The following is an 18860-nucleotide window of genomic DNA, read 5'->3' on the forward strand; positions in this document are numbered from 1 at the left end:
ATTCAGTATGATAATTTATCTTGTTTCAATCAAGCATCATATTGAGATACATGTGTTTATTTCATATAGACCATTTATTGATTGACTTACCAGAAAACATGCTATATCATGACATATTGCGAGATATGAAATTAAATGATATTGTGACATAAGATTTAGCCATGTCGCCCAGCCCTAGTTACCACATAGTTATCCTCAAGCATCCCATTACCTGCATGTGATATATATGTGTGAACACGTACACATGTACAGAACACACAAACATTCTCTGCCATATTCTCTCACATATGTATGCACCCATACAAGTATTGAAAGTGATTATGATCAGTGATATTCTGGTCAGATGTTCTGTGACCGTCTCTCCTTGTCAAACACACCCTGCATTATCATCTAGTTATTGATGTAGATGTGAGTGCATGTATCATATGACTGTGATGTGTGAATCATTCTAAAGAAAGAATATTAAGATCACATAGTCTATCAAGGTTATGTGCACTATTTACTGTTTACACTATTTACCATACTGACTGATAAAGATATTGATCTACCTACCATTGTTGTGTGCACTCACTCCTGGCTTTGTATGCAATATTTCAATAGAAAAATGCATGGCTGCTTTTATCCTAATATGATTATCAGATGTAGGACTCACAGCAGGTAACATGTGACATGACAACAACAGTGCAAGTGTTGCAGCAGTACAGGTAGCAGTTTATTTCATGTTGTATTCATGTTAATAATAACTATTACTATTGTAATTAGAATAAATGGCACTTACTCCCTCCTTTGCCCGTCTTTTCCATGCGATACTGGTATATATGTAGTGTAAATAGCATGTGTGAGTTCCTGTGCTCTTCTTCGGTGGTGTTGGGCCGTTGGCTATTGTGGCGAGCTGCTATGGCTGCATCCAGAAACCAGGCTGCCTTCTCTGGGGTTGGAGCACGCAGTTCAGACTGGTTCTGGAGCTGGAAGATGTGTGGGAGGAGAAACGTTATGTGGATATAAAGAAGGACCAAGAGCCAGACAAGAGGGAAGGTAACATTAAATGTTAGCTGAGGCTTGACTTGCCTGCTAAGAAGTGTCCAAACACTAATACTGATACACAGATTGACTCGCGTATTCAAATTGTATTGTCTAATTTGCTTGCAGGTATGGGAGACACGGACAGAGGGAAGCAGAGGTGAGTAATTGTGTGTGTGTGTGTGTGTGTGTGTGTATGTGTGTGTGTGTGTGTGTGTGTGTGTGTGTGTGTGTGCGCGTGTGTGTGTGTGTGTGTGTGTGTGTGTGTGTGTGTGTGTGTGTGTGTGTGTGTGTGTGTGTGTGTGCGGGATATCATTACTGATGAGATTATGTCAGATTAGTTAAGGATTACACAGATGTTCTGACCCTATAATCCTATAAACATAAAACTGCATCCTCACACACACACACACACGCATACACAAAGGCTGGGTTCACTCTCACAGTCACTCCACACACTATTCAGACTGCTGTGTCATTACTTCATTAAAATAGACGACATGACAATAATTATAATGGTAATTATATTTACGTCTTTGTTGGCTGAATCCCACTCATTAAAGTTAATCAATCAGTAAATTCATTATTATTTATTTATTAATTATTAATTATATTTATTTATATGAATATAAACAGACAAAAATACATATTTCTTTCTCGTTCTTTCAGTCTTGTTTGCATCATCAAGTCGTTTGCGCTTGTTCTTTGATTCTGTCACCTTATTTTAACCTTATTTTAAGTAAGTAAAACAGCTATAAATTAACCTGGTGTTTTAAAATATGCCTGGTTTATTGTTGGAACCACGGGGAGACTCTACTTAACCTCTCATATTGTATCTGCATCTCTAAGGTGAGTGCATGCATGCGCAGGTGTGCACATCCCCACCATGGGGGGTATTAGCTCAGGAGATAGAGTAGGTTGGCTGGTAACCGCAAGATTGCCTGTTCGATCCCCGGCTCCTCCTAGCTGAGTGCCTGGTGTCCCTGAGCAAGACACCTCACCCTAATTGCTCCTGATGAGCTGACTGTCGCCCTGTGTGGTTGACTCCGCCGTCGGTGTGTGAATGCGTGAATGGGTGAATGTCAGTCATTACTGTAAAGCGCTTTGGATAAAAGCGCTATATAAATGAGGACCATTTACCATTTATATAGCTGAGGCAACAGAGAACTGCCTGAGGCTAAAGAAAACAATAGTAAGGCGTATTGATAACAAGGCCCGAGGGTGTGTGTGTGTGTGTGTGTGTGTACATTACCTGCATGCCACAGATGGGGTCCTCACACAGGTAGACTCCAGGTGACTGTCCATCCTGTAAGCTCCCTGTGGCTACTTCAGACAGCAAGTCCTTAAGGTTCTCCTCTTTTCCCCAAACCTACACACACACACACACACACACACACACACACACACATACACATTAGATGACTAGTGGAAGTAACCAAATTGTCTTTTATGTTCTGACAAAAGCAAGAAATTAATTTATGGTCATTTTTCTAAGAGAGACGTATTAAAACCTTATCAGAGAGAAGTCATTACTTGTGATGGCAGATCTACACTGACAGATACTGCCACTTTGAAAAGAGTAACACTGACCTCGACTGCAGAAACACGAACAGAGAAGCGTGCTCCTGTTTTCTCCTTTCTCTCATTGATGAGCTTAAACAACCAGGAGATGGCACAGGGTATTATACCCAGAGTCTGGAGAGAGTCATCACGGCCAATCATGGTGTGGGATTTACCTGGAGACAGACAGAAAGATCCAACATTTAACTGATTTACAACTTTCTTTTTATTTATACAAATCTGACTCCCTCAGTCATAATGGCTCTATGTAGAACCACTACCATAACCACAGAGCACTGGAATAACCCTCTGTATGCTTTCTTGCCTTTCAAGACTAAGTATGTGTGTGTGTGTGTGTGTGTGTGTGTGTGTGTGTGTGTATATATATATATATATATATACAGTATATGGATGGATGGATGGATGGATGGATGGATGGATGGATAGATAGATAGATAGATAGATAGATAGATAGATAGATAGATAGATAGATAGATAGATAGATAGATAGATAGATAGATAGATAGATCAGTATCTGCTATATACAGTATATATATATATATAGCTGAATGCTCCACTGACTAACACAACACTGCAACAGTGACTCTACACTACTGGTGATAAAGTACTCAAAATCAGAGGATTCAATTACATTCCTGAAGTTCATCCATTTATTTCAATGTTCTCTATTCAAAAAACCTGATTACGCTTTGTGAACGTGTGCATGTCTGCGCAGGAGTAGACTGTCTGAGTCTGAGTACCCACACGTGGCCGAAGATAAATGCTTGTTGTGTTACTTTCCCCATTTTAATTAGGAAAAAGGTAATGCCGTTATAATGTAGCCTCATTAAGATCCATGGCCTTAGGTGAGCTGCATCATAAAGAATGAAGTCATCTCCTGCTACGGCAACAGCCGTTCTAACTGAAACCAGCAATACCAGGGCCGCTCTGAACCATTAATACAACGGTAAAAATTCTTAAAATGAGCAAACTTGTCTTTGATGGGTCAAATAAAAATACTTCCAAGCCAGAAACTTCAGTTCATTCAACACAATCAAACATTGACTATAAGAGTCTGTTTTGGGGGCGCGTTAGGCATATTGGTTCCAGTCACATTATATGCGATGAATCATCTTGATCATGAATCATGACAGCCATTTCTATGCATCAATATTTGAAGACTGAGTGAAAACTTGTAAACATGGCGAGATGCAAAACGGTGATGGAGACAGGCTGTCTGATGTGTACACAGTATTGAGTGAGTGCCTTGGGAGAGCTGTGGTGATTATGTGTGCATCTGTTTGTGTGATCTGTCCGAAATGAGCTTTTTTGAGGGAGAAGTGGGCAGGTTCAGCTCTCCGCCCACAAAATGTCTGTGAATGTATATTTATTTTTTAGTGTACCATGCCCTTAAGGACAGTATATCACAATATATCAAAATACTCACACCTCTTAAATGTATAAATGAGTTTGCTTTTACAACTTATTTGGCAAGGGGATAAAGTCCCTGCAGCACAGGAGACACATAGGTGTGTGTGTGTGTTGGTTTTTACATAGAAATTCATTACTGTTTGTTCCAGTAAATGGCCCAGTCATTAACACAGAAGTGGTCCTGGCTGAACTGCAACATTCAAATTTCAGTTTCACTTCAAGGGGACTTAGGAACTCCAACTGGCTGTATGAACCAAGAAGGGTCATTCTGCTTGCATGTACGGGGATAAACACAATAGGGGCTGACCTGCACATCGGTGTGTGTGTGTGTGTGTGTGGGTTCAGGCATGTTGCAGTGTGCAGTAAGTGGTCCTGACCCTTTTTAAGACATTGTCTCTAAAAAACAGCTTCAGAAGGATTAGAGAGAGAGGGGGAAGAAGGCAGAAACACAGATGGAGCAGACTGAGAATGCTTTCAGCTGCAGCAGACACTAATCCTCTTCTTTCTCTCTGATAGATGAGAGCAAGCAGAGAGACAGCCAAATGAAAGGCTGACACACTGACGGTCAGATACACACACACACTAAAGATGACTCACGAGCCACACATGATCTGATTTTGTAGTCTGCGTGCATGTGTGTGAGAGTTACCCAGTTTGGAGTGTCCAAAGCAGAAGACGCAGCCATCTGCTCCGTTCACCACCGACTGAATCACCTCGGCAACCGTCCCCGCGCACACCTCCGCCTAGCAACAGACAGATAGAGAAAGATAAAGAAAAGCACACATCTTTTGGTACAGTAGAGCAGCGTTAAACAGACAATCGAGAAATGCATTCAAAAACAACTACTGTGGATGATGGTTGTGTTCCTCAATTTTATTGCAAAAGATGTATTGTGGGGGGACACTAGAAGGGGGTTTCTCTCATCAGAGGGACAGGTGAGGGGGAGGGGTTTAGGTGTTAAGTACGGTGATTGATTTCCGGCTGGGGGTTGGTTGAACGCAATGAGTAAAGTGGAAGCAAACCAAGATCCATGTCTGAGTCTCCTTCTTGCCGGCTTCCACATTGGTGACCCTGACATGATAAAATGTTTGTAAATGTCGGTGACAACGCGGCCGCTGTTCCGGCTCCCGGGGTTTCTGCTGTGACCGTCAAACTGCCTGAATTTTGGCAACATGATCCGGACCCGTGGTTCCAGCACATCGAGGCACAGTTTCATCTTCGGGGAATCACGGCGGAGGATACGAAGTACTACCATGTTGTCGCGGCTTTGGATTCCTCCACCACCCGCCGTGTGATGGGACTGTTGAGGGACCCTCCGGTTAATGGAAAGTACGAAGCGCTCAAGGCACAGCTACTGCGGTTGTTCCAGCTGTCCGACACAGAACGGGCTGAGCGACTGTTGTCATTGAACGGTTTGGGGGACAGTAAGCCCACCGAGCTAATGGAGAACATGTTAGCGTTGCTTGGGGCCGGTGACGCATCTTTTTTGTTTGTCCAACTGTTCCTGCGCCAGCTCCCATCTCCCATGCGCACGGCTTTGGCCAGCTCGCCCCTCGTGCGCGCCAAGGATTACCGGGGTTTGGCGGAGGAAGCCGACTGGATTCTGCTGGCGTCCCGGCAATATAGCATGCATGCCATGTTTCAACCGCAGCCCCAGCCCCTGTCAGAAGCGCCAGCTGTAGCCTCCGTAGCCGCGGTGGCGGATCGCAGGAGAGGGGACAATGGGATGTGTTATTTCCATCGTCGCTTTGGCCAAAAAGCCAGACGGTGTGTGCCGCCGTGCTCTTTTCTCAGCTCGGGAAATGCCAGGGCCGGCGCTCGTTAGCAGCTGTGAGCACTGGTGGCGCGGACAAGCTGCTGTTCATAAAGGACACTTTCTCCGGTAGACGCCTGTTGGTGAATTCGGGCGCCCAGCGGAGCGTCCTGCCGGCATCAGCCGCGGACATCGTGGGTGGCGGTCACGGTCCCCCACTGGATGCGGCTAATGGGACTCCTATTCGCACCTTCTGCACCAGATTTGTGACTGTGTGTTTCAATGGACTTCAATTCGGTTGGGACTTTGTCATGGCTTCTGTCGCAGTGCCTATACTGGGTGCGGATTTTTTGTGTGCACATAGGCTATTAGTGGATGTGGCCAATCACCGTCTAATCGATGCTGTCTCTTTTGCAACGTACCCCTGCACTCTGGGAGCACCAGGGCCGCTCACCCTGGCCAACAGCCTCGCCACTGGGCATGTGTACCAGCGGCTCCTCTCAGAGTTTCCTGCCCTGACGGAGCCCACCTTCTCTGCAGCCATTGCCAAACATGGAGTGGAACACTTTATCACCACAGTGGGGCCACCGGTCTTCGCGCGCCCACGCCGTCTCGACACCGCTAAGCTGGCCATAGCTAAGCAGGAGTTTGCCATGATGGAGCAGCTCGGCATTGTGCGCCGCTCCAACAGCCCCTGGGCCTCACCGCTGCACATGGTCCCCAAAGCTGGCGGGGGTTGGCGCCCTTGTGGTGATTTCCGACGCCTTAATAACATGACAACCCCCGGATCGGTACCCTGTCCCGCATATTCAAGATTTCGCAGTCCATCTGGCCAGGGCCACCATCTTCTCCAAAGTGGATTTGGTTCGGGGGTACCATCAGGTACCGGTACATCCACAAGATGTGCCTAAAACAGCAATTATCACCCCTTTTGGGCTCTTTGAGTTTTTGTGGATGCCGTTTGGACTTAAAGGGGCAGCTCAAACTTTTCAGCGGTTGATGGACTCTGTGCTGCGGGGTTTGTCATTTTTGTTTATTTATTTGGATGACATCCTGGTTGCCAGCGCCTCTGCAGAGGAGCATCTCTCACACCTCCGGCAGCTGTTTGAGAGGCTCAGTGAACACGGACTGATTGTGAACACAGCCAAATGTCAGTTTGGTCGGTTGGCCATGGATTTCCTGGGCCATCACATCTCGCCGCAGGGGGCGGTGCCTCTGCCTGCCAAGGTGGAGGCCATTCAGGCTTTCCCACGCCCCTGCACTGTAAAGCCCCTGCAGGAGTTCCTCGGGATGGTAAACTTTTACAACCGGTTCATACCAAGAGCCGCTCTCGTGATGCGGCCCCTGTACGAGGCACTAAGGGGTATGAAAGAGAAGCAAGAAGTGGACTGGTCCCCTGAGAGGGTCCAGGCATTCGAGGACGCAAAGGTGGCCCTAGCCAACGCTGCCATGCTAGCCCACCCCTTCCCTACTGCACCGATAGCCCTTACGACTGATGCCTCGGATTATGCAGTGGGGGCAGTGTGTGAGCAGTGGGTGGATGGGGCCTGGCAGCCGCTCTCCTTCTTCAGCAGGACGCTCCGTGACAATGAGAGGAAATATAGTACATTTGACAGGGAGCTCCTGGCCCTTTTCCTTGCCACGCGTCATTTTAGGTTCCTGCTGGAAGGCCGGGAGTTCACCGCCTTTGTGGACCACAAACCCCTGACCTTTGCCATGGCCAAGACCTCAGAACCCTGGTCACCACGGCAGCAGCGCCAACTCTCTGCCATTTCGGAATTTACCACCAACATAAAGCATGTGGCGGGCAAAGAAAATCTGGTGGCTGATTGCCTCTCTCGGGCACAGCTCAACGCTGTGCACTTAGGTGTGGACTATGCAGCCATGGCAGAGGACCAGCTTGCAGACTCTGACATTCAAGCTTTTAGGTTGGCTGCTACAGGACTCCGACTGGAGGATGTGGTTTTTCAGGATGGGGAGTCAACACTCCTCTGTGACGTCTCCACAGGCTGCCCCCGCCCTATGGTCCCCACTAGCTGGCGCCGTCGAGTTTTTGATGCTATTCATGCCCTTTCACACCCTGGCGTGAAAGCATCGGTTAAGCTGGTTGGCGCCAAATTCGTTTGGCCAGGGCTCAGAAAGGACATTAGAAGTTGGGCGACTTCCTGCCTAGCATGCCAGCGGGCTAAGATACATCGGCACACTAAGCTGGAGCCGTTTTTCATTCCTGGGAGGCGGTTTGACCATGTTAACGTGGACCTTGTGGGGCCCCAGGGGTTCACCCATATTTTGACAATGGTAGATAGAACCACCAGATGGCCGGAGGCTGTGCCTTTGTCCTCTACCACATCTGCCGAGGTGGCCCGGGCTTTCATCTCGGCTTGGGTGGCCAGGTTCAGTACGCCATCGGACTTAACTTCAGACAGGGGCCCGCAATTCACGTCTGGGCTGTGGAGCGCCGTGGCAGAGAGTCTGGGAGTGAGGCTCCACCGCACCACGGCATATAACCCGCAGGCCAATGGGCTGTGTGAGCGCTTTCACCGCACTATGAAGGCTGCTCTCCGGGCAGCTCTTACTGACAGTAGCTGGATCGACCGTTTGCCATGGGTTATGTTGGGTCTGCGTTCTGCCCCAAAGGAGGACCTGCAGTCTTCTGCTGCAGAGCTGGTGTTTGGCCAGCCATTAAGAGTCCCGGGGGAGTTCCTGCCAAGACACACTGCCCCCTGGTCTGTTGCAGCTCACCGGTCTGCTGGCCATGACGACGTCAGCACCTTCGCCCCTATGCCGGTACACCATTGCATTCCTGAGTCCTACATCCCGAAGGACTTGATGTCAGCCAATTATGTGTTTATCCGCCATGATGCTCACCGTTCTCCCCTCCAGCCTCCATATGATGGCCCCTTCCGCGTCCTGGGCAGGACTTAAGTACTTTGAGGTGGACATGGGAGGGCGTAAGGAGCGGGTTTCAGTGGACTGTCTGAAGCCTGCGCATGTGGCCCCAGATGGACCAGTGGAGCTGGCTCAGCCCCGACGACGTGGGCGTCCGCCTAGATCGGCCGCTACCTCGGGCCCTCGCCCCTTTTTTACCTCGGCCCCAGCAGCAACCCCTGCCTTTCCGCCAGACCAGCCTCGCTGCCGGCAGGGTCGATCACCGGCTCATGCCCCTACCCCTGTGACTTTGAAGCACAGTCGTTGTGGTCGAGTTATCAGACCTCCAAAACAGGACTAAAGGGGGAGGGGGTTGATTGGATGTTTCGTATTGTGTATCCATTCTGATTGTTCGGGGGGGGGCTGTGTGGGGGGACACTAGAAGGGGGTTTCTCTCATCAGAGGGACAGGTGAGGGGGAGGGGTTTAGGTGTTAAGTACGGTGATTGATTTCCGGTTGGGGGTTGGTTGAACGCAATGAGTAAAGTGGAAGCAAACCAAGATCCATGTCTGAGTCTCCTTCTTGCCGGCTTCCACAGTATCACATTATTATGTCTCATGGCCATAATCGTGTCTTCAATTTTAGCGCCTGTTAAGGCCAAGGTTGATCACAATCACGAGAGCTTCTTGAGCATGCAATTGCACACTCACTCACGGACGCATGCACAAGTTTGCAATCACCGGGGCAGAAACAGTGTTTAGCTCCTTAATGAATAGGTTGAATATGCATATTTGATAATAAAAATCCCCTCCAAGTCCTTTGTTTTTCTCATACCTGTGATGCATCTGGAGGGAATGCGGCATCAAAGGTAAACATCTTTGGAGGGGCCTGATTGGTTCCTGCCTTTTTCTGGGAGGCCGCGTTTGGTGTCTGATTGGCTGAGGGGTCCATGATGGTGATTTGTTTCTTCCTGGAATCCACTTTAAGGAAGGAACTGGACTCGACGGCATCCGACTGAGACAACGGGCAAACACGCACCATCACTTTCACCTACGGGTAAGACACAGAAATCATATTAGTGCAAAAACAGTGTAGAGTATAAAATAATAGAATAGGACAAAGACAACTGCAACTTTATCCCTCACAAAAACCCAAATACACATAACAATGCAGAAGTTTAATAGAAAATCCTCCCAGTAAATGGATTCACACAACCTTCACTGTTGTACTGGTTGGTTTTGTCATTTCTCTTCAAAATTAATTTATTTCTGGCATGATTATTTACAATCCAGTTACATAAAACTGTAATCAACAGGCACAGGACACATTTATACATGCAAGGTGTTGCTAGTAACATTCTTATTTAAAGGCATCAGTATCACTTTTGACCAGGTGCAATGATAACATGTACATTTGCAGATTATTCCAACTTTATGGGCCACCCTGTATATATATATTTTCAAACTCTGGTGATGCCTTTACATACAACTCATCTATCAATGTGTTTAGTACTGTGTTAGACTCCTTAAAGCATTCAATCATTTCTAATGGTGTTCTTTGTCACTGCAGCCCCATTGGCGTTACTGCTTACTCCTACCACCAGGGCGCTGACAGATTTTCAGACAAACCATACGCGGCTCAAAACAGTGAACTATGGCAAGCCGTTTTAACATTTAATAGCTAGACTAGATATTTATTGCAGATATCTGTAATTCAATTCTTCCTAGTCTGATGAAAAACTATTCCAGATATCCAGAATGTAATTTTGAATATCCAAAAATACATTGTGACTAGTAGAAATGTCGTTATGGATATCCACAATTAGTATTATGACTAGTAGAAATGTAATTTCAGATATCTACAATTAGAATTGTGACTAGGAACAATACAATTGCAGATATCCACAAATGTATTGTTGATATCTGTTGACAGGTAGACAGAATGGTTTTTCATTTTGGATATCTGAAATGAAAATTATGACTAGTAACAATTGGATTGAAGATATCTGAAATGGGAGTTTTTCCTAGTAAGAATTCAATTGCAGATATCCAGAATGTTCATTCTAGATATCCAGAATGTAATTGTGGATATCTGAAATTGAAAGCCCAATACACATGAATGGCAAAAGTGACGTCATTTGTCCTAGGAAGAATGCCATTGTGGATATCTGAAATGACAATTGTGGATAGGAAGAAAGTCATTGTGGATATCTGAAATGTTCTTTTTGACTAGGAAGAATTGAATTACAGATATCTGCAATACATATCCAGTTTAGCTATTAAATGATAAAACGGCCACTTATACTTTTTAAGGATTTTTAGATATCTTAAATTTAGTTTTGACTAGTACAATCAAAGTTGTAGATATCTTAAAATATAATTTTTACTAGTAAGAATGTATTGTGGATATCTTTAATTACCATTTCTCCTAGTCAAAATGTAATTTTGACTAGGAGAAATGCTATTATGGATATCTTAAATATAATTACAGATAGGAGTGTGGTTCGATTAAATGTTAAAACGGCTTGCCATAGTGAACAGATGTGATCACTCTGAGGGATCGTCGCTCGGAGGCAGCATACCTCAACTGTGCCTCAGTGTCGAAAAAGACTCCCAAAAGAGTCACAACATCACTTCATTCCCCCTGCTTCTTCTCCACTTTACCTGTCAATCTTTCATTATCTCTCCCTCCCTCCATCCTAAATCCCCAACTTTTTCCCTCTCCTCACCCTTACGTTTCGCTTCAGCTCGCTGCCACATATCAAAAGCCTGAAGTGCAGGAATCCGGTTTTAGCTTTCTCTCCTCCTCTCACTCTACTTTCCTCCCACTCCTGTCATAAACTGTTAGCAGCCACAATTTACCGCCTGACAGCTGCTGTTGTTTTCTTTGATATCAGAAGAAGCAAAACACTGCGTCATTGAATCTGAGTGAGCTGCAGAACATTTTACCATAACCACCTTTTCTCTGTTAGATAAAGATTTTTTATTTTTTTTAAGTTTGAGGTACTTTCTAGCAGTTTATTATTGTTGTCTTGACCCTCCTCTGGCTCATCTGGGCGAATTAGTCTTCGTGTCTTGCAGACTTTTGATCTTTCACTGCCTATGTCGTTCTCTAATTCAGTCCGTCTGTCTTCTTCTCTCTATGTTTGTCACTACATTTTTCTTCCTGCTACATGCTACATGATTTTCCAGGAGATTTACCACAGATTTTCTCTTGTGACAATTGGAAGAGAAACTGGGATAAAGCAGATGCATGGTGCGGAGTGGCAGATGCAATGAGAGCTTTATGGATTCAGTCTTAACCACACCAAATGTCTCGGAGACTGAATATTAAATATATTTGATATTTACACTGTGACACTGACAGATGGATTATGAAGTGAGTGGGGGTAGTGATGAAGTATCTGTATCTGTTTACCTGTAAGACTTTCTACTTTCTGCCACTCTTTTAATTTCCCTTTTCAACTTTGCACAACACACACTTCATAATGCTGTCACTGTTAAGAAGCTGAATCATAAGGGCAGCTGGATCAAATAAAGAGATAGCTACTTATGGTAAGTCAAATAATAAATGTCTTGCCACTAGTGTACCCTTCAAAGTGTCCCATTATGCTAAATTACTTGGTGAATATTGTATGATGTCACAGTGTATCGTAACGTGCCATCCAGTAGCTCAGTTGTGCAGCATTGGTGGATCTGGTGGTCATCCCTATTGGGCCCCTCGTCCTTTAAATACTGAGGGTCCATACATTGTAAGTGCTGCAGGGCCTGGCACGTGGAAAAAGCTGAGCTTCTATAGAGTTTTCTATCTGACGTGAATGGTGACCAGACTGTGAAATCAGTGGAAGTTCACAGTAAATTGGCTACAGCTTTGAATTTTGACAGCACAAAGTAGATAGATTGTTCCGGACAAGATAGTTTAAGGCATGACAGATGAAAAGAGCTGAATATCCTGTAGTAGCCTAACAAGCAAAGCAGCTGACGTTATAAAAGACATGGGCTGATGGTTAAAAGGTATGCAATTTCTCATTCTTATATTCTTGACAATAGTGAGGTTGACAGATACTGGATGAGTACATCCTGAGTTTTGGCCTCTGTGAGCCTAGACTGTCTCATTTTGGAAGGCACTGCAAGGTCTGGTTTGGTTCTCAATCCAAAAAGGACACAAATGTATGGACCATCATTTTTGAAAGATGCTATGAATGCGGAAACTACAGCATCTGTTTGTACGGGCAGTTTGGACTAAACATCTGGACATGGAAAAGGATAAGTGTCAGATAATCAAAGGATGGCATTATAGATTGAAAATACACAGGATACTCTCTGTTATATTATATTGTTACATTACTAAAGGTGTGCTGACTCAACCTTACCTAGCACACTGACAAACTACAAAAGACATGAAATGTATTTTTGATCTTATTTTAGTTTCCTAAACCAGCTGGATCTTTTTTGTTGTTGACGGGGTTCAGAGGTGCAGGGCAGACGACTGTGTTCATGTAGCTCCTAAGAGGGAAGCAGAGGGAGAAGGTGAGATCTTTTGTCTGTTCTTGCTTCCTTCACACGGATGAATCATCATCTGAAGTGTGATTCCCAATAGCACTTCCAGTTAAACACCGCCGTGGGATTACGAATTGCACAGTAATCCCAAAACACTCCAAACCCACCCTGCACTAACACCTTGAGCTTTCGCTGATCAAGTGGAAGACTGTTAGTATGTTAAACTATACATTTAGGTACCGAGCCATTAGCTGAGTCTTTGGATCATATAGTGTCTATCAAAAGCTAGAATAATTATTTGCTATAAAATCATTAAATGGCGCTCAAGTGAAGAGTCAGAGGCAAACAGAACAAGGTCCTTTCATACAGAACAAACTCACCTAGAATGATAAGTGTTTTGTAAAAAATTAAAGCATGAAAGCCTGCTGATAACTAATGTACTGCATGTTAAAAGCACAAAGGCAAATTAAATTGTAAGAGCTGTTACTATGCTGCTGTTTTTATGCATATTTCTCTCTACCTGCAACACACACATTTTATATACTTTATTTGATTCTGCATTACGAGTCAGGTTTCATTAAGAATCAAATATTTTGAATGATCGAACAGGATAAAACAGATCAGCACATTGTTATACTGTTTCAGGGATTCAAGAAACATCTCCGTTTCCAGATAAACATGCTTCCTATGATAGAAGAAATTGAGCAGTACTTTACTAGCTGTTTGGCTGTTGTTCTAGAAAGCCCCCAATGCGTAGTAGCCAGCCTATGCACATGCCCTAGACTCACACACACACACAGACACACACACACACACAGACACACACACACACACACAAACATACACAAACACACAAACATACACAAACACACACACTTACAGCACATTACGGCTGTCCTTTGGTTGCATCATTAAACTTTAGGAGAATTGATTCAACATTGTTTGAGTGTATGTGTGTATGAGAGAGAGTGTTTGTGCTGAAGTATTTCTCCGAAGAAGGGAATTGCCATGTGTGTAAATTTAAAAGCGTGTCTATAGGGTGTGAGATAAACTGAGATGCCACCAAAATATAATAAATATGTAACCCTGGTGACCTTGGAAAACCTAGGATACTAAGACTTAATGTCAGGTCAAGAGTTCTAAAGCATATCTCCAGCAGATATACGCTCACACTTGGATTCAGTGCTATGCCCTCTCTTGACCCCAATAAAAGAACCCTTCACATCAGTAAGGGCCTGGGGGGAAGGATTTTACCGTTGCACGCTTTACAAGGCGTAACTCATAAAATCTTTCCCCCCTGAGAGCCCATTCTCTCCTCATGTCTGAGAGAGAGAGAGAGAGAGAGAGTGTGTGTGTGTGTGTGTGTGTGTGTGTGTGTGTGTGTGTGTGTGTGTGTGTTTGGCCCACATAATGTCATGTCTTGTTCTGGCTATGAAAATTGCCTTTGGTTTCCAAAAACAAACAAAAAAAACCTAACTTCTGATGAAGTTCAGCTCAATTGTGCCATTGTGCGACTGCTTCCTCCATTCTTACTTTGTCCCATCTCCCTTCTCTTCCTGTCTCACTGTCTTTCCTTGCCCTTTCTCACACTGACTGTTCTAAACTTTCCTCTTTTCTGTCACTTCTTGCTGCGGTAAATCCTGAAGTCAGTCCGCCCCCCCACCCCGCTTTGTAATGTGTGTCTAAGCATGTATGATTTCTGTGTGTAACTTACAAAAGTGAAGGCTGTATCTGTTTTAACCTACAATACCACACTGTATATAAGTCTCCTGATCCCGCCTGACACAGCTTGGGGGCTCATTTCCAGGGTAAAGGGTACATGTAATGACAGATGTTGAGGCACGGAGTGATGTTCGTGACCCCAATACACTCTCTAAGATAGAGATCTTCCTGTTCCTCCACTTTATACACCACACTCGGACACAATGAAGTCTTGGAGCCAATTTGAGTAAAGGATTTCAGCTAAACAGGAACAAACAAGCCTGAGCTGAGAGAAGATTGTTCGATAGTCCCTCACAGCGGTGCTTCATTACTATTGGCTGGAAAATCAATAAGAGACTGAGCTCTAATTGGTTCCCAAACACTGCAGAAACACACACACTTGTGCAAAAACACATACACAGAGAGATACAAATACTATATGGGAGTAGCAAGTTCAGGCTTCAGATCAATTCTAATTTTAACCAATTTATTCATTCCAGCTCAGCTCACAGTCTGCAGTGATCTTACAGCTCTGAGGTTTGAATATGTGTGTAGTTCGCCAAGGATTAGCCACTATGTTGCCACCAGAAACTGTGAAATGAGAAACCCTAGTTATTTATGGAAGTTAACTAACACACTAACAGAATTAAATGTTCAACAAAATATCACTTGCATATTTGGTCTCAACATTAAATAAGCCACACTGTTGCACTGAGTGAGGTGTTGTATTTATTTTCAGTAAACACCAAATACATTGTTCTTGATAAATGCAGAAATATTCACACCAAATGTGTATTAAGAGTCCCCCCCAAAAAGGCATCATTTACTATTTAAACGTTGCTAATACAGAACCCGGCGGTTTTAGGGAATTACTGTGCCTTTTTCATGAATAAAAATATGACCCATTTCTATAGATTTACATATTCAGTAGAGCTGAAAGCCACAGAGAGGGTAGGGCAGTCAGAGAAAATACAGAGAGACTGATATGTTGTTCATATATTTTATACTTTAGAGTTTAACATTGTCTCGCTGCAGTTCAGAAACCATACTATACGCACTTGCAGTCATCTAATATGGTGAGTGGCAAATTATTGTTTTTGTTTGAAGAAGGGAATTACATGGCTTGCATATCTATCATATGTATGTTATCCATGTTTAATTTATATAGCCTTGAATCACAAATCAATCTCAGAAGGCTTTACAATTTGAGAATTGTGGGAAAGAGTGCTGTGTGTGTGCTGTGTGTGTGTTTGTGTGTGTGCATGCATGTGCATGTAATGCCCCAGTCCTGCCAATACTGACAGCATTAATATTTCAGCTACAAGGTGGAACAAAGTGGCTACTGGATTCCCACAACAGACTCACTCCCTCATTTAGATACAAGAAAACACAGACACCCAGATAGGCATGGAGACACACAAATGCCCATAGAAAATGCACTCGCACACGCTCACTCATGACACGGATGCACACAGCTTGTGGCCTGAGAGGAATCGTAGCTGCTATTAAAAATTGATTAGCTGTCATGGTATCATTTTCCCCAAAGGTCAAGTCGCAATTTGTGAGTGTGCGTGTGTGTGCAAAATGTTGAATAGAGGGATGAAAGAGCTGGAAAAAAATACTCCCACAGTCCTTTATTGTCATTCAGATATGGAAAAGAGGGGGGGGGGGGGGGGGGTTGTAAGACTTATCCATGCACTAGATAAGTCAGACGAGGTGAAGATAGGTTACAGAAGAAAGAAGACAAGAGAGGAGAGAGCACCCTTATTAGCATTGATAACAATTTTGACAATTCCCTCTGTAGAGGGACTGTATGAAAATCAGTTATGATACAGAACTGTGGGTGAAATGCAGCAGACAGTTTAAAGAAGACTATCTAAGCCCTGGGGCGACTGTGGCTCATGTATTTGTAATCCATACTGAAACAAGAGTAAGAGTCTCCAGTCATGCTAGCAGCTTTATGCGGCTGTATCGAGCCCCCAGGAAGAGCGCCAGTCTTTGAAGCAGATTTTACATAGTGGCCAAGCAGTGCAATTACAATTTTTTAAGTCCTTCGTGTGATGCCATTGGGCTTAAAAAAAAACCCTTTTTCCTTTAGACCTGCATTGAGAAATAGATGCCAGTAAATCAGTGGAGATATTTTTGAGGTAAATCAACATATCAGTAAGTTCAATAACAGTTGAATAACCATTATTTATATTATTAGGTTTTATAAGGTCCCAAAAGGCAAAAATTGCCTAATCCATCCATTCTTGAAAATTAACCAGAGACCGAGGCTGGGCCAAGGGCCAGTAGGCGGGTTTAAAGGAAATGCTAGTGCGTTTGCTCTATGCACCCTTGGATACGGAAGCTCAGGGTAATTTTATATTCAAAAGTCTGACTTTTTTTTGCTTCTTGCAGCACTCTGTAACCTCTTTAGGAATTAATGGGACGCCGCCACAATGCTGTGTCCACTTCACAGAACTAAATTCTGCTGACATACTGATGGTATAATTTTTATTATGATCATTAGTTTAGTGAGTTAGCGTGTTGATAAAGACAAACAAGCGAATGTGTAGCAGGTAATAATAACCACTTAACGTGTAAGCATGTTAACATTTGCAAATTAGCACTAAACACAAAGTGCCGCAGAGACTGCCTGGGAGTGCGACTAGTTTTACAGGCATTTGGCCAACAACTTAATAACTGACAAATTTGGGAAAAAATGAAATAAAATGTGTATCAAAAGGCAATCCAGTCAGTAGTTGTTGAGACACTAAAGTCACACTGCCCAACTTTCCTATCCATATTTCCAGGACACTATGGTAACTTTTGCAGGTATTTGGTCATTAACCAAAGTATTGGGAAAAATTAAAAACCTGACAGTGTTAGATTACTTAAGCGATTTCAGCAGTTACTAAAATCATTCCAGAGGGAACATATATTTCTGTATTAAACTATTGGATTTGAGATCGAGATTCAGTCAGGACCGAGGTGGTGGAGCGACTGATTGGCAGCCTGACATTGCCAGAACCAAATAGAACCACATTCTCTGGAAAACGAATGACTGTCACTGCATGCAGTTCGGGCAGGGAGAAAGAATAAGAACTCCATAATTTAACTGTCCCATACACATTAGGCTATCTCAACTGCTGCTAAATGACACTCACTAATAAAGTTGCATAGAAAGCAATCAGAAAACAAGATGTCTCTCTTAACTATAGATAAATAATCTATAACATCCTCAGTATTTTTATATCTTTAGTTTCCGTCGGGCAGCTTCAAAAATGTGTAATTGGCCGTCTCTGCTGTATGTCTGTGTAACTCGTCATTTCAAAGTGACAATATATACACAGCTTAATTTCCTCGATGGATCCAAATCTCCGCCAGCAGTCAAGGGTCTGAATGGAAGGCTCCCAACTGGCTGATTTGATTAAAGTGAAATGCAGCTTCCAACAACACATGTAGAGAAGCACTGTGTCTAGAAATAACAGAGGGGAGTTTGAGCTGCTATACGCTAGTCAGAGAGGTCCACTGAGGGAAACGTCACTTGATGATCTCTCTCTCTCTCTCTCTCTCTCTCTCTCTCTCTCTCTCTCTCTCTCTCTCTCTCTCTCTCAGTCTGTACCACACACACACACACACAGAGAGAGAGAGAGAGAGAGAGAGAGAGAGAGAGAGAGAGAGAGAGAGCAGTGCATCTGACCGGTGCAGGTTGATTTCCCCTGGCTTTGAATGTGATATCTCAATCTGTTTTCTGCCATATTAACATCGGGGAGAACACTAAACCCCCATCAACCTGGCAGACAAGCCCATGGATCCTGCAGGATGTATCGTACACACTTCCACCAGGGGCTTTTCCGCGCTTCCTTGACATCTTTCATTGTGCACCATAATCTTATAAATTTGTGTGCATGTGTGTGTGAGTGTGAATGTTTGCAAATGCCATTTCGGCAGGGATCGGACCCCCATTGCAGGTGACATTTTTACTGGAGAAATGTCACCACAGCCATTTTTTCACACAGCAATTTTTTCCTGTGTGCGTGCGT

At 44.1% G+C, this 18860-nt stretch overlaps 1 protein-coding gene across 2 annotated transcripts in view; it reads right to left on the reverse strand.

Annotated features, from left to right (window-relative positions):
• Nucleotides 1-18860, reverse strand: part of kif26ba (kinesin family member 26Ba) — a 127016-nt gene that overhangs the window by 25187 nt on the left and 82969 nt on the right. For both annotated transcript variants that reach the window (XM_084006516.1, XM_084006515.1), the window contains exons 6-10: nucleotides 9467-9682; nucleotides 4661-4754; nucleotides 2611-2756; nucleotides 2273-2389; nucleotides 779-965 (exon numbers count right to left, since the gene is read on the reverse strand). In XM_084006516.1, the coding sequence (XP_083862642.1) occupies nucleotides 779-965; nucleotides 2273-2389; nucleotides 2611-2756; nucleotides 4661-4754; nucleotides 9467-9682 (760 nt within the window). The remainder of the gene's footprint in view (nucleotides 1-778; nucleotides 966-2272; nucleotides 2390-2610; nucleotides 2757-4660; nucleotides 4755-9466; nucleotides 9683-18860) is intronic.

This window comes from Eutrigla gurnardus (assembly GCF_963514095.1).
Source record: "Eutrigla gurnardus genome assembly, chromosome: 1".
Lineage (NCBI taxonomy): Eukaryota > Metazoa > Chordata > Actinopteri > Perciformes > Triglidae > Eutrigla > Eutrigla gurnardus.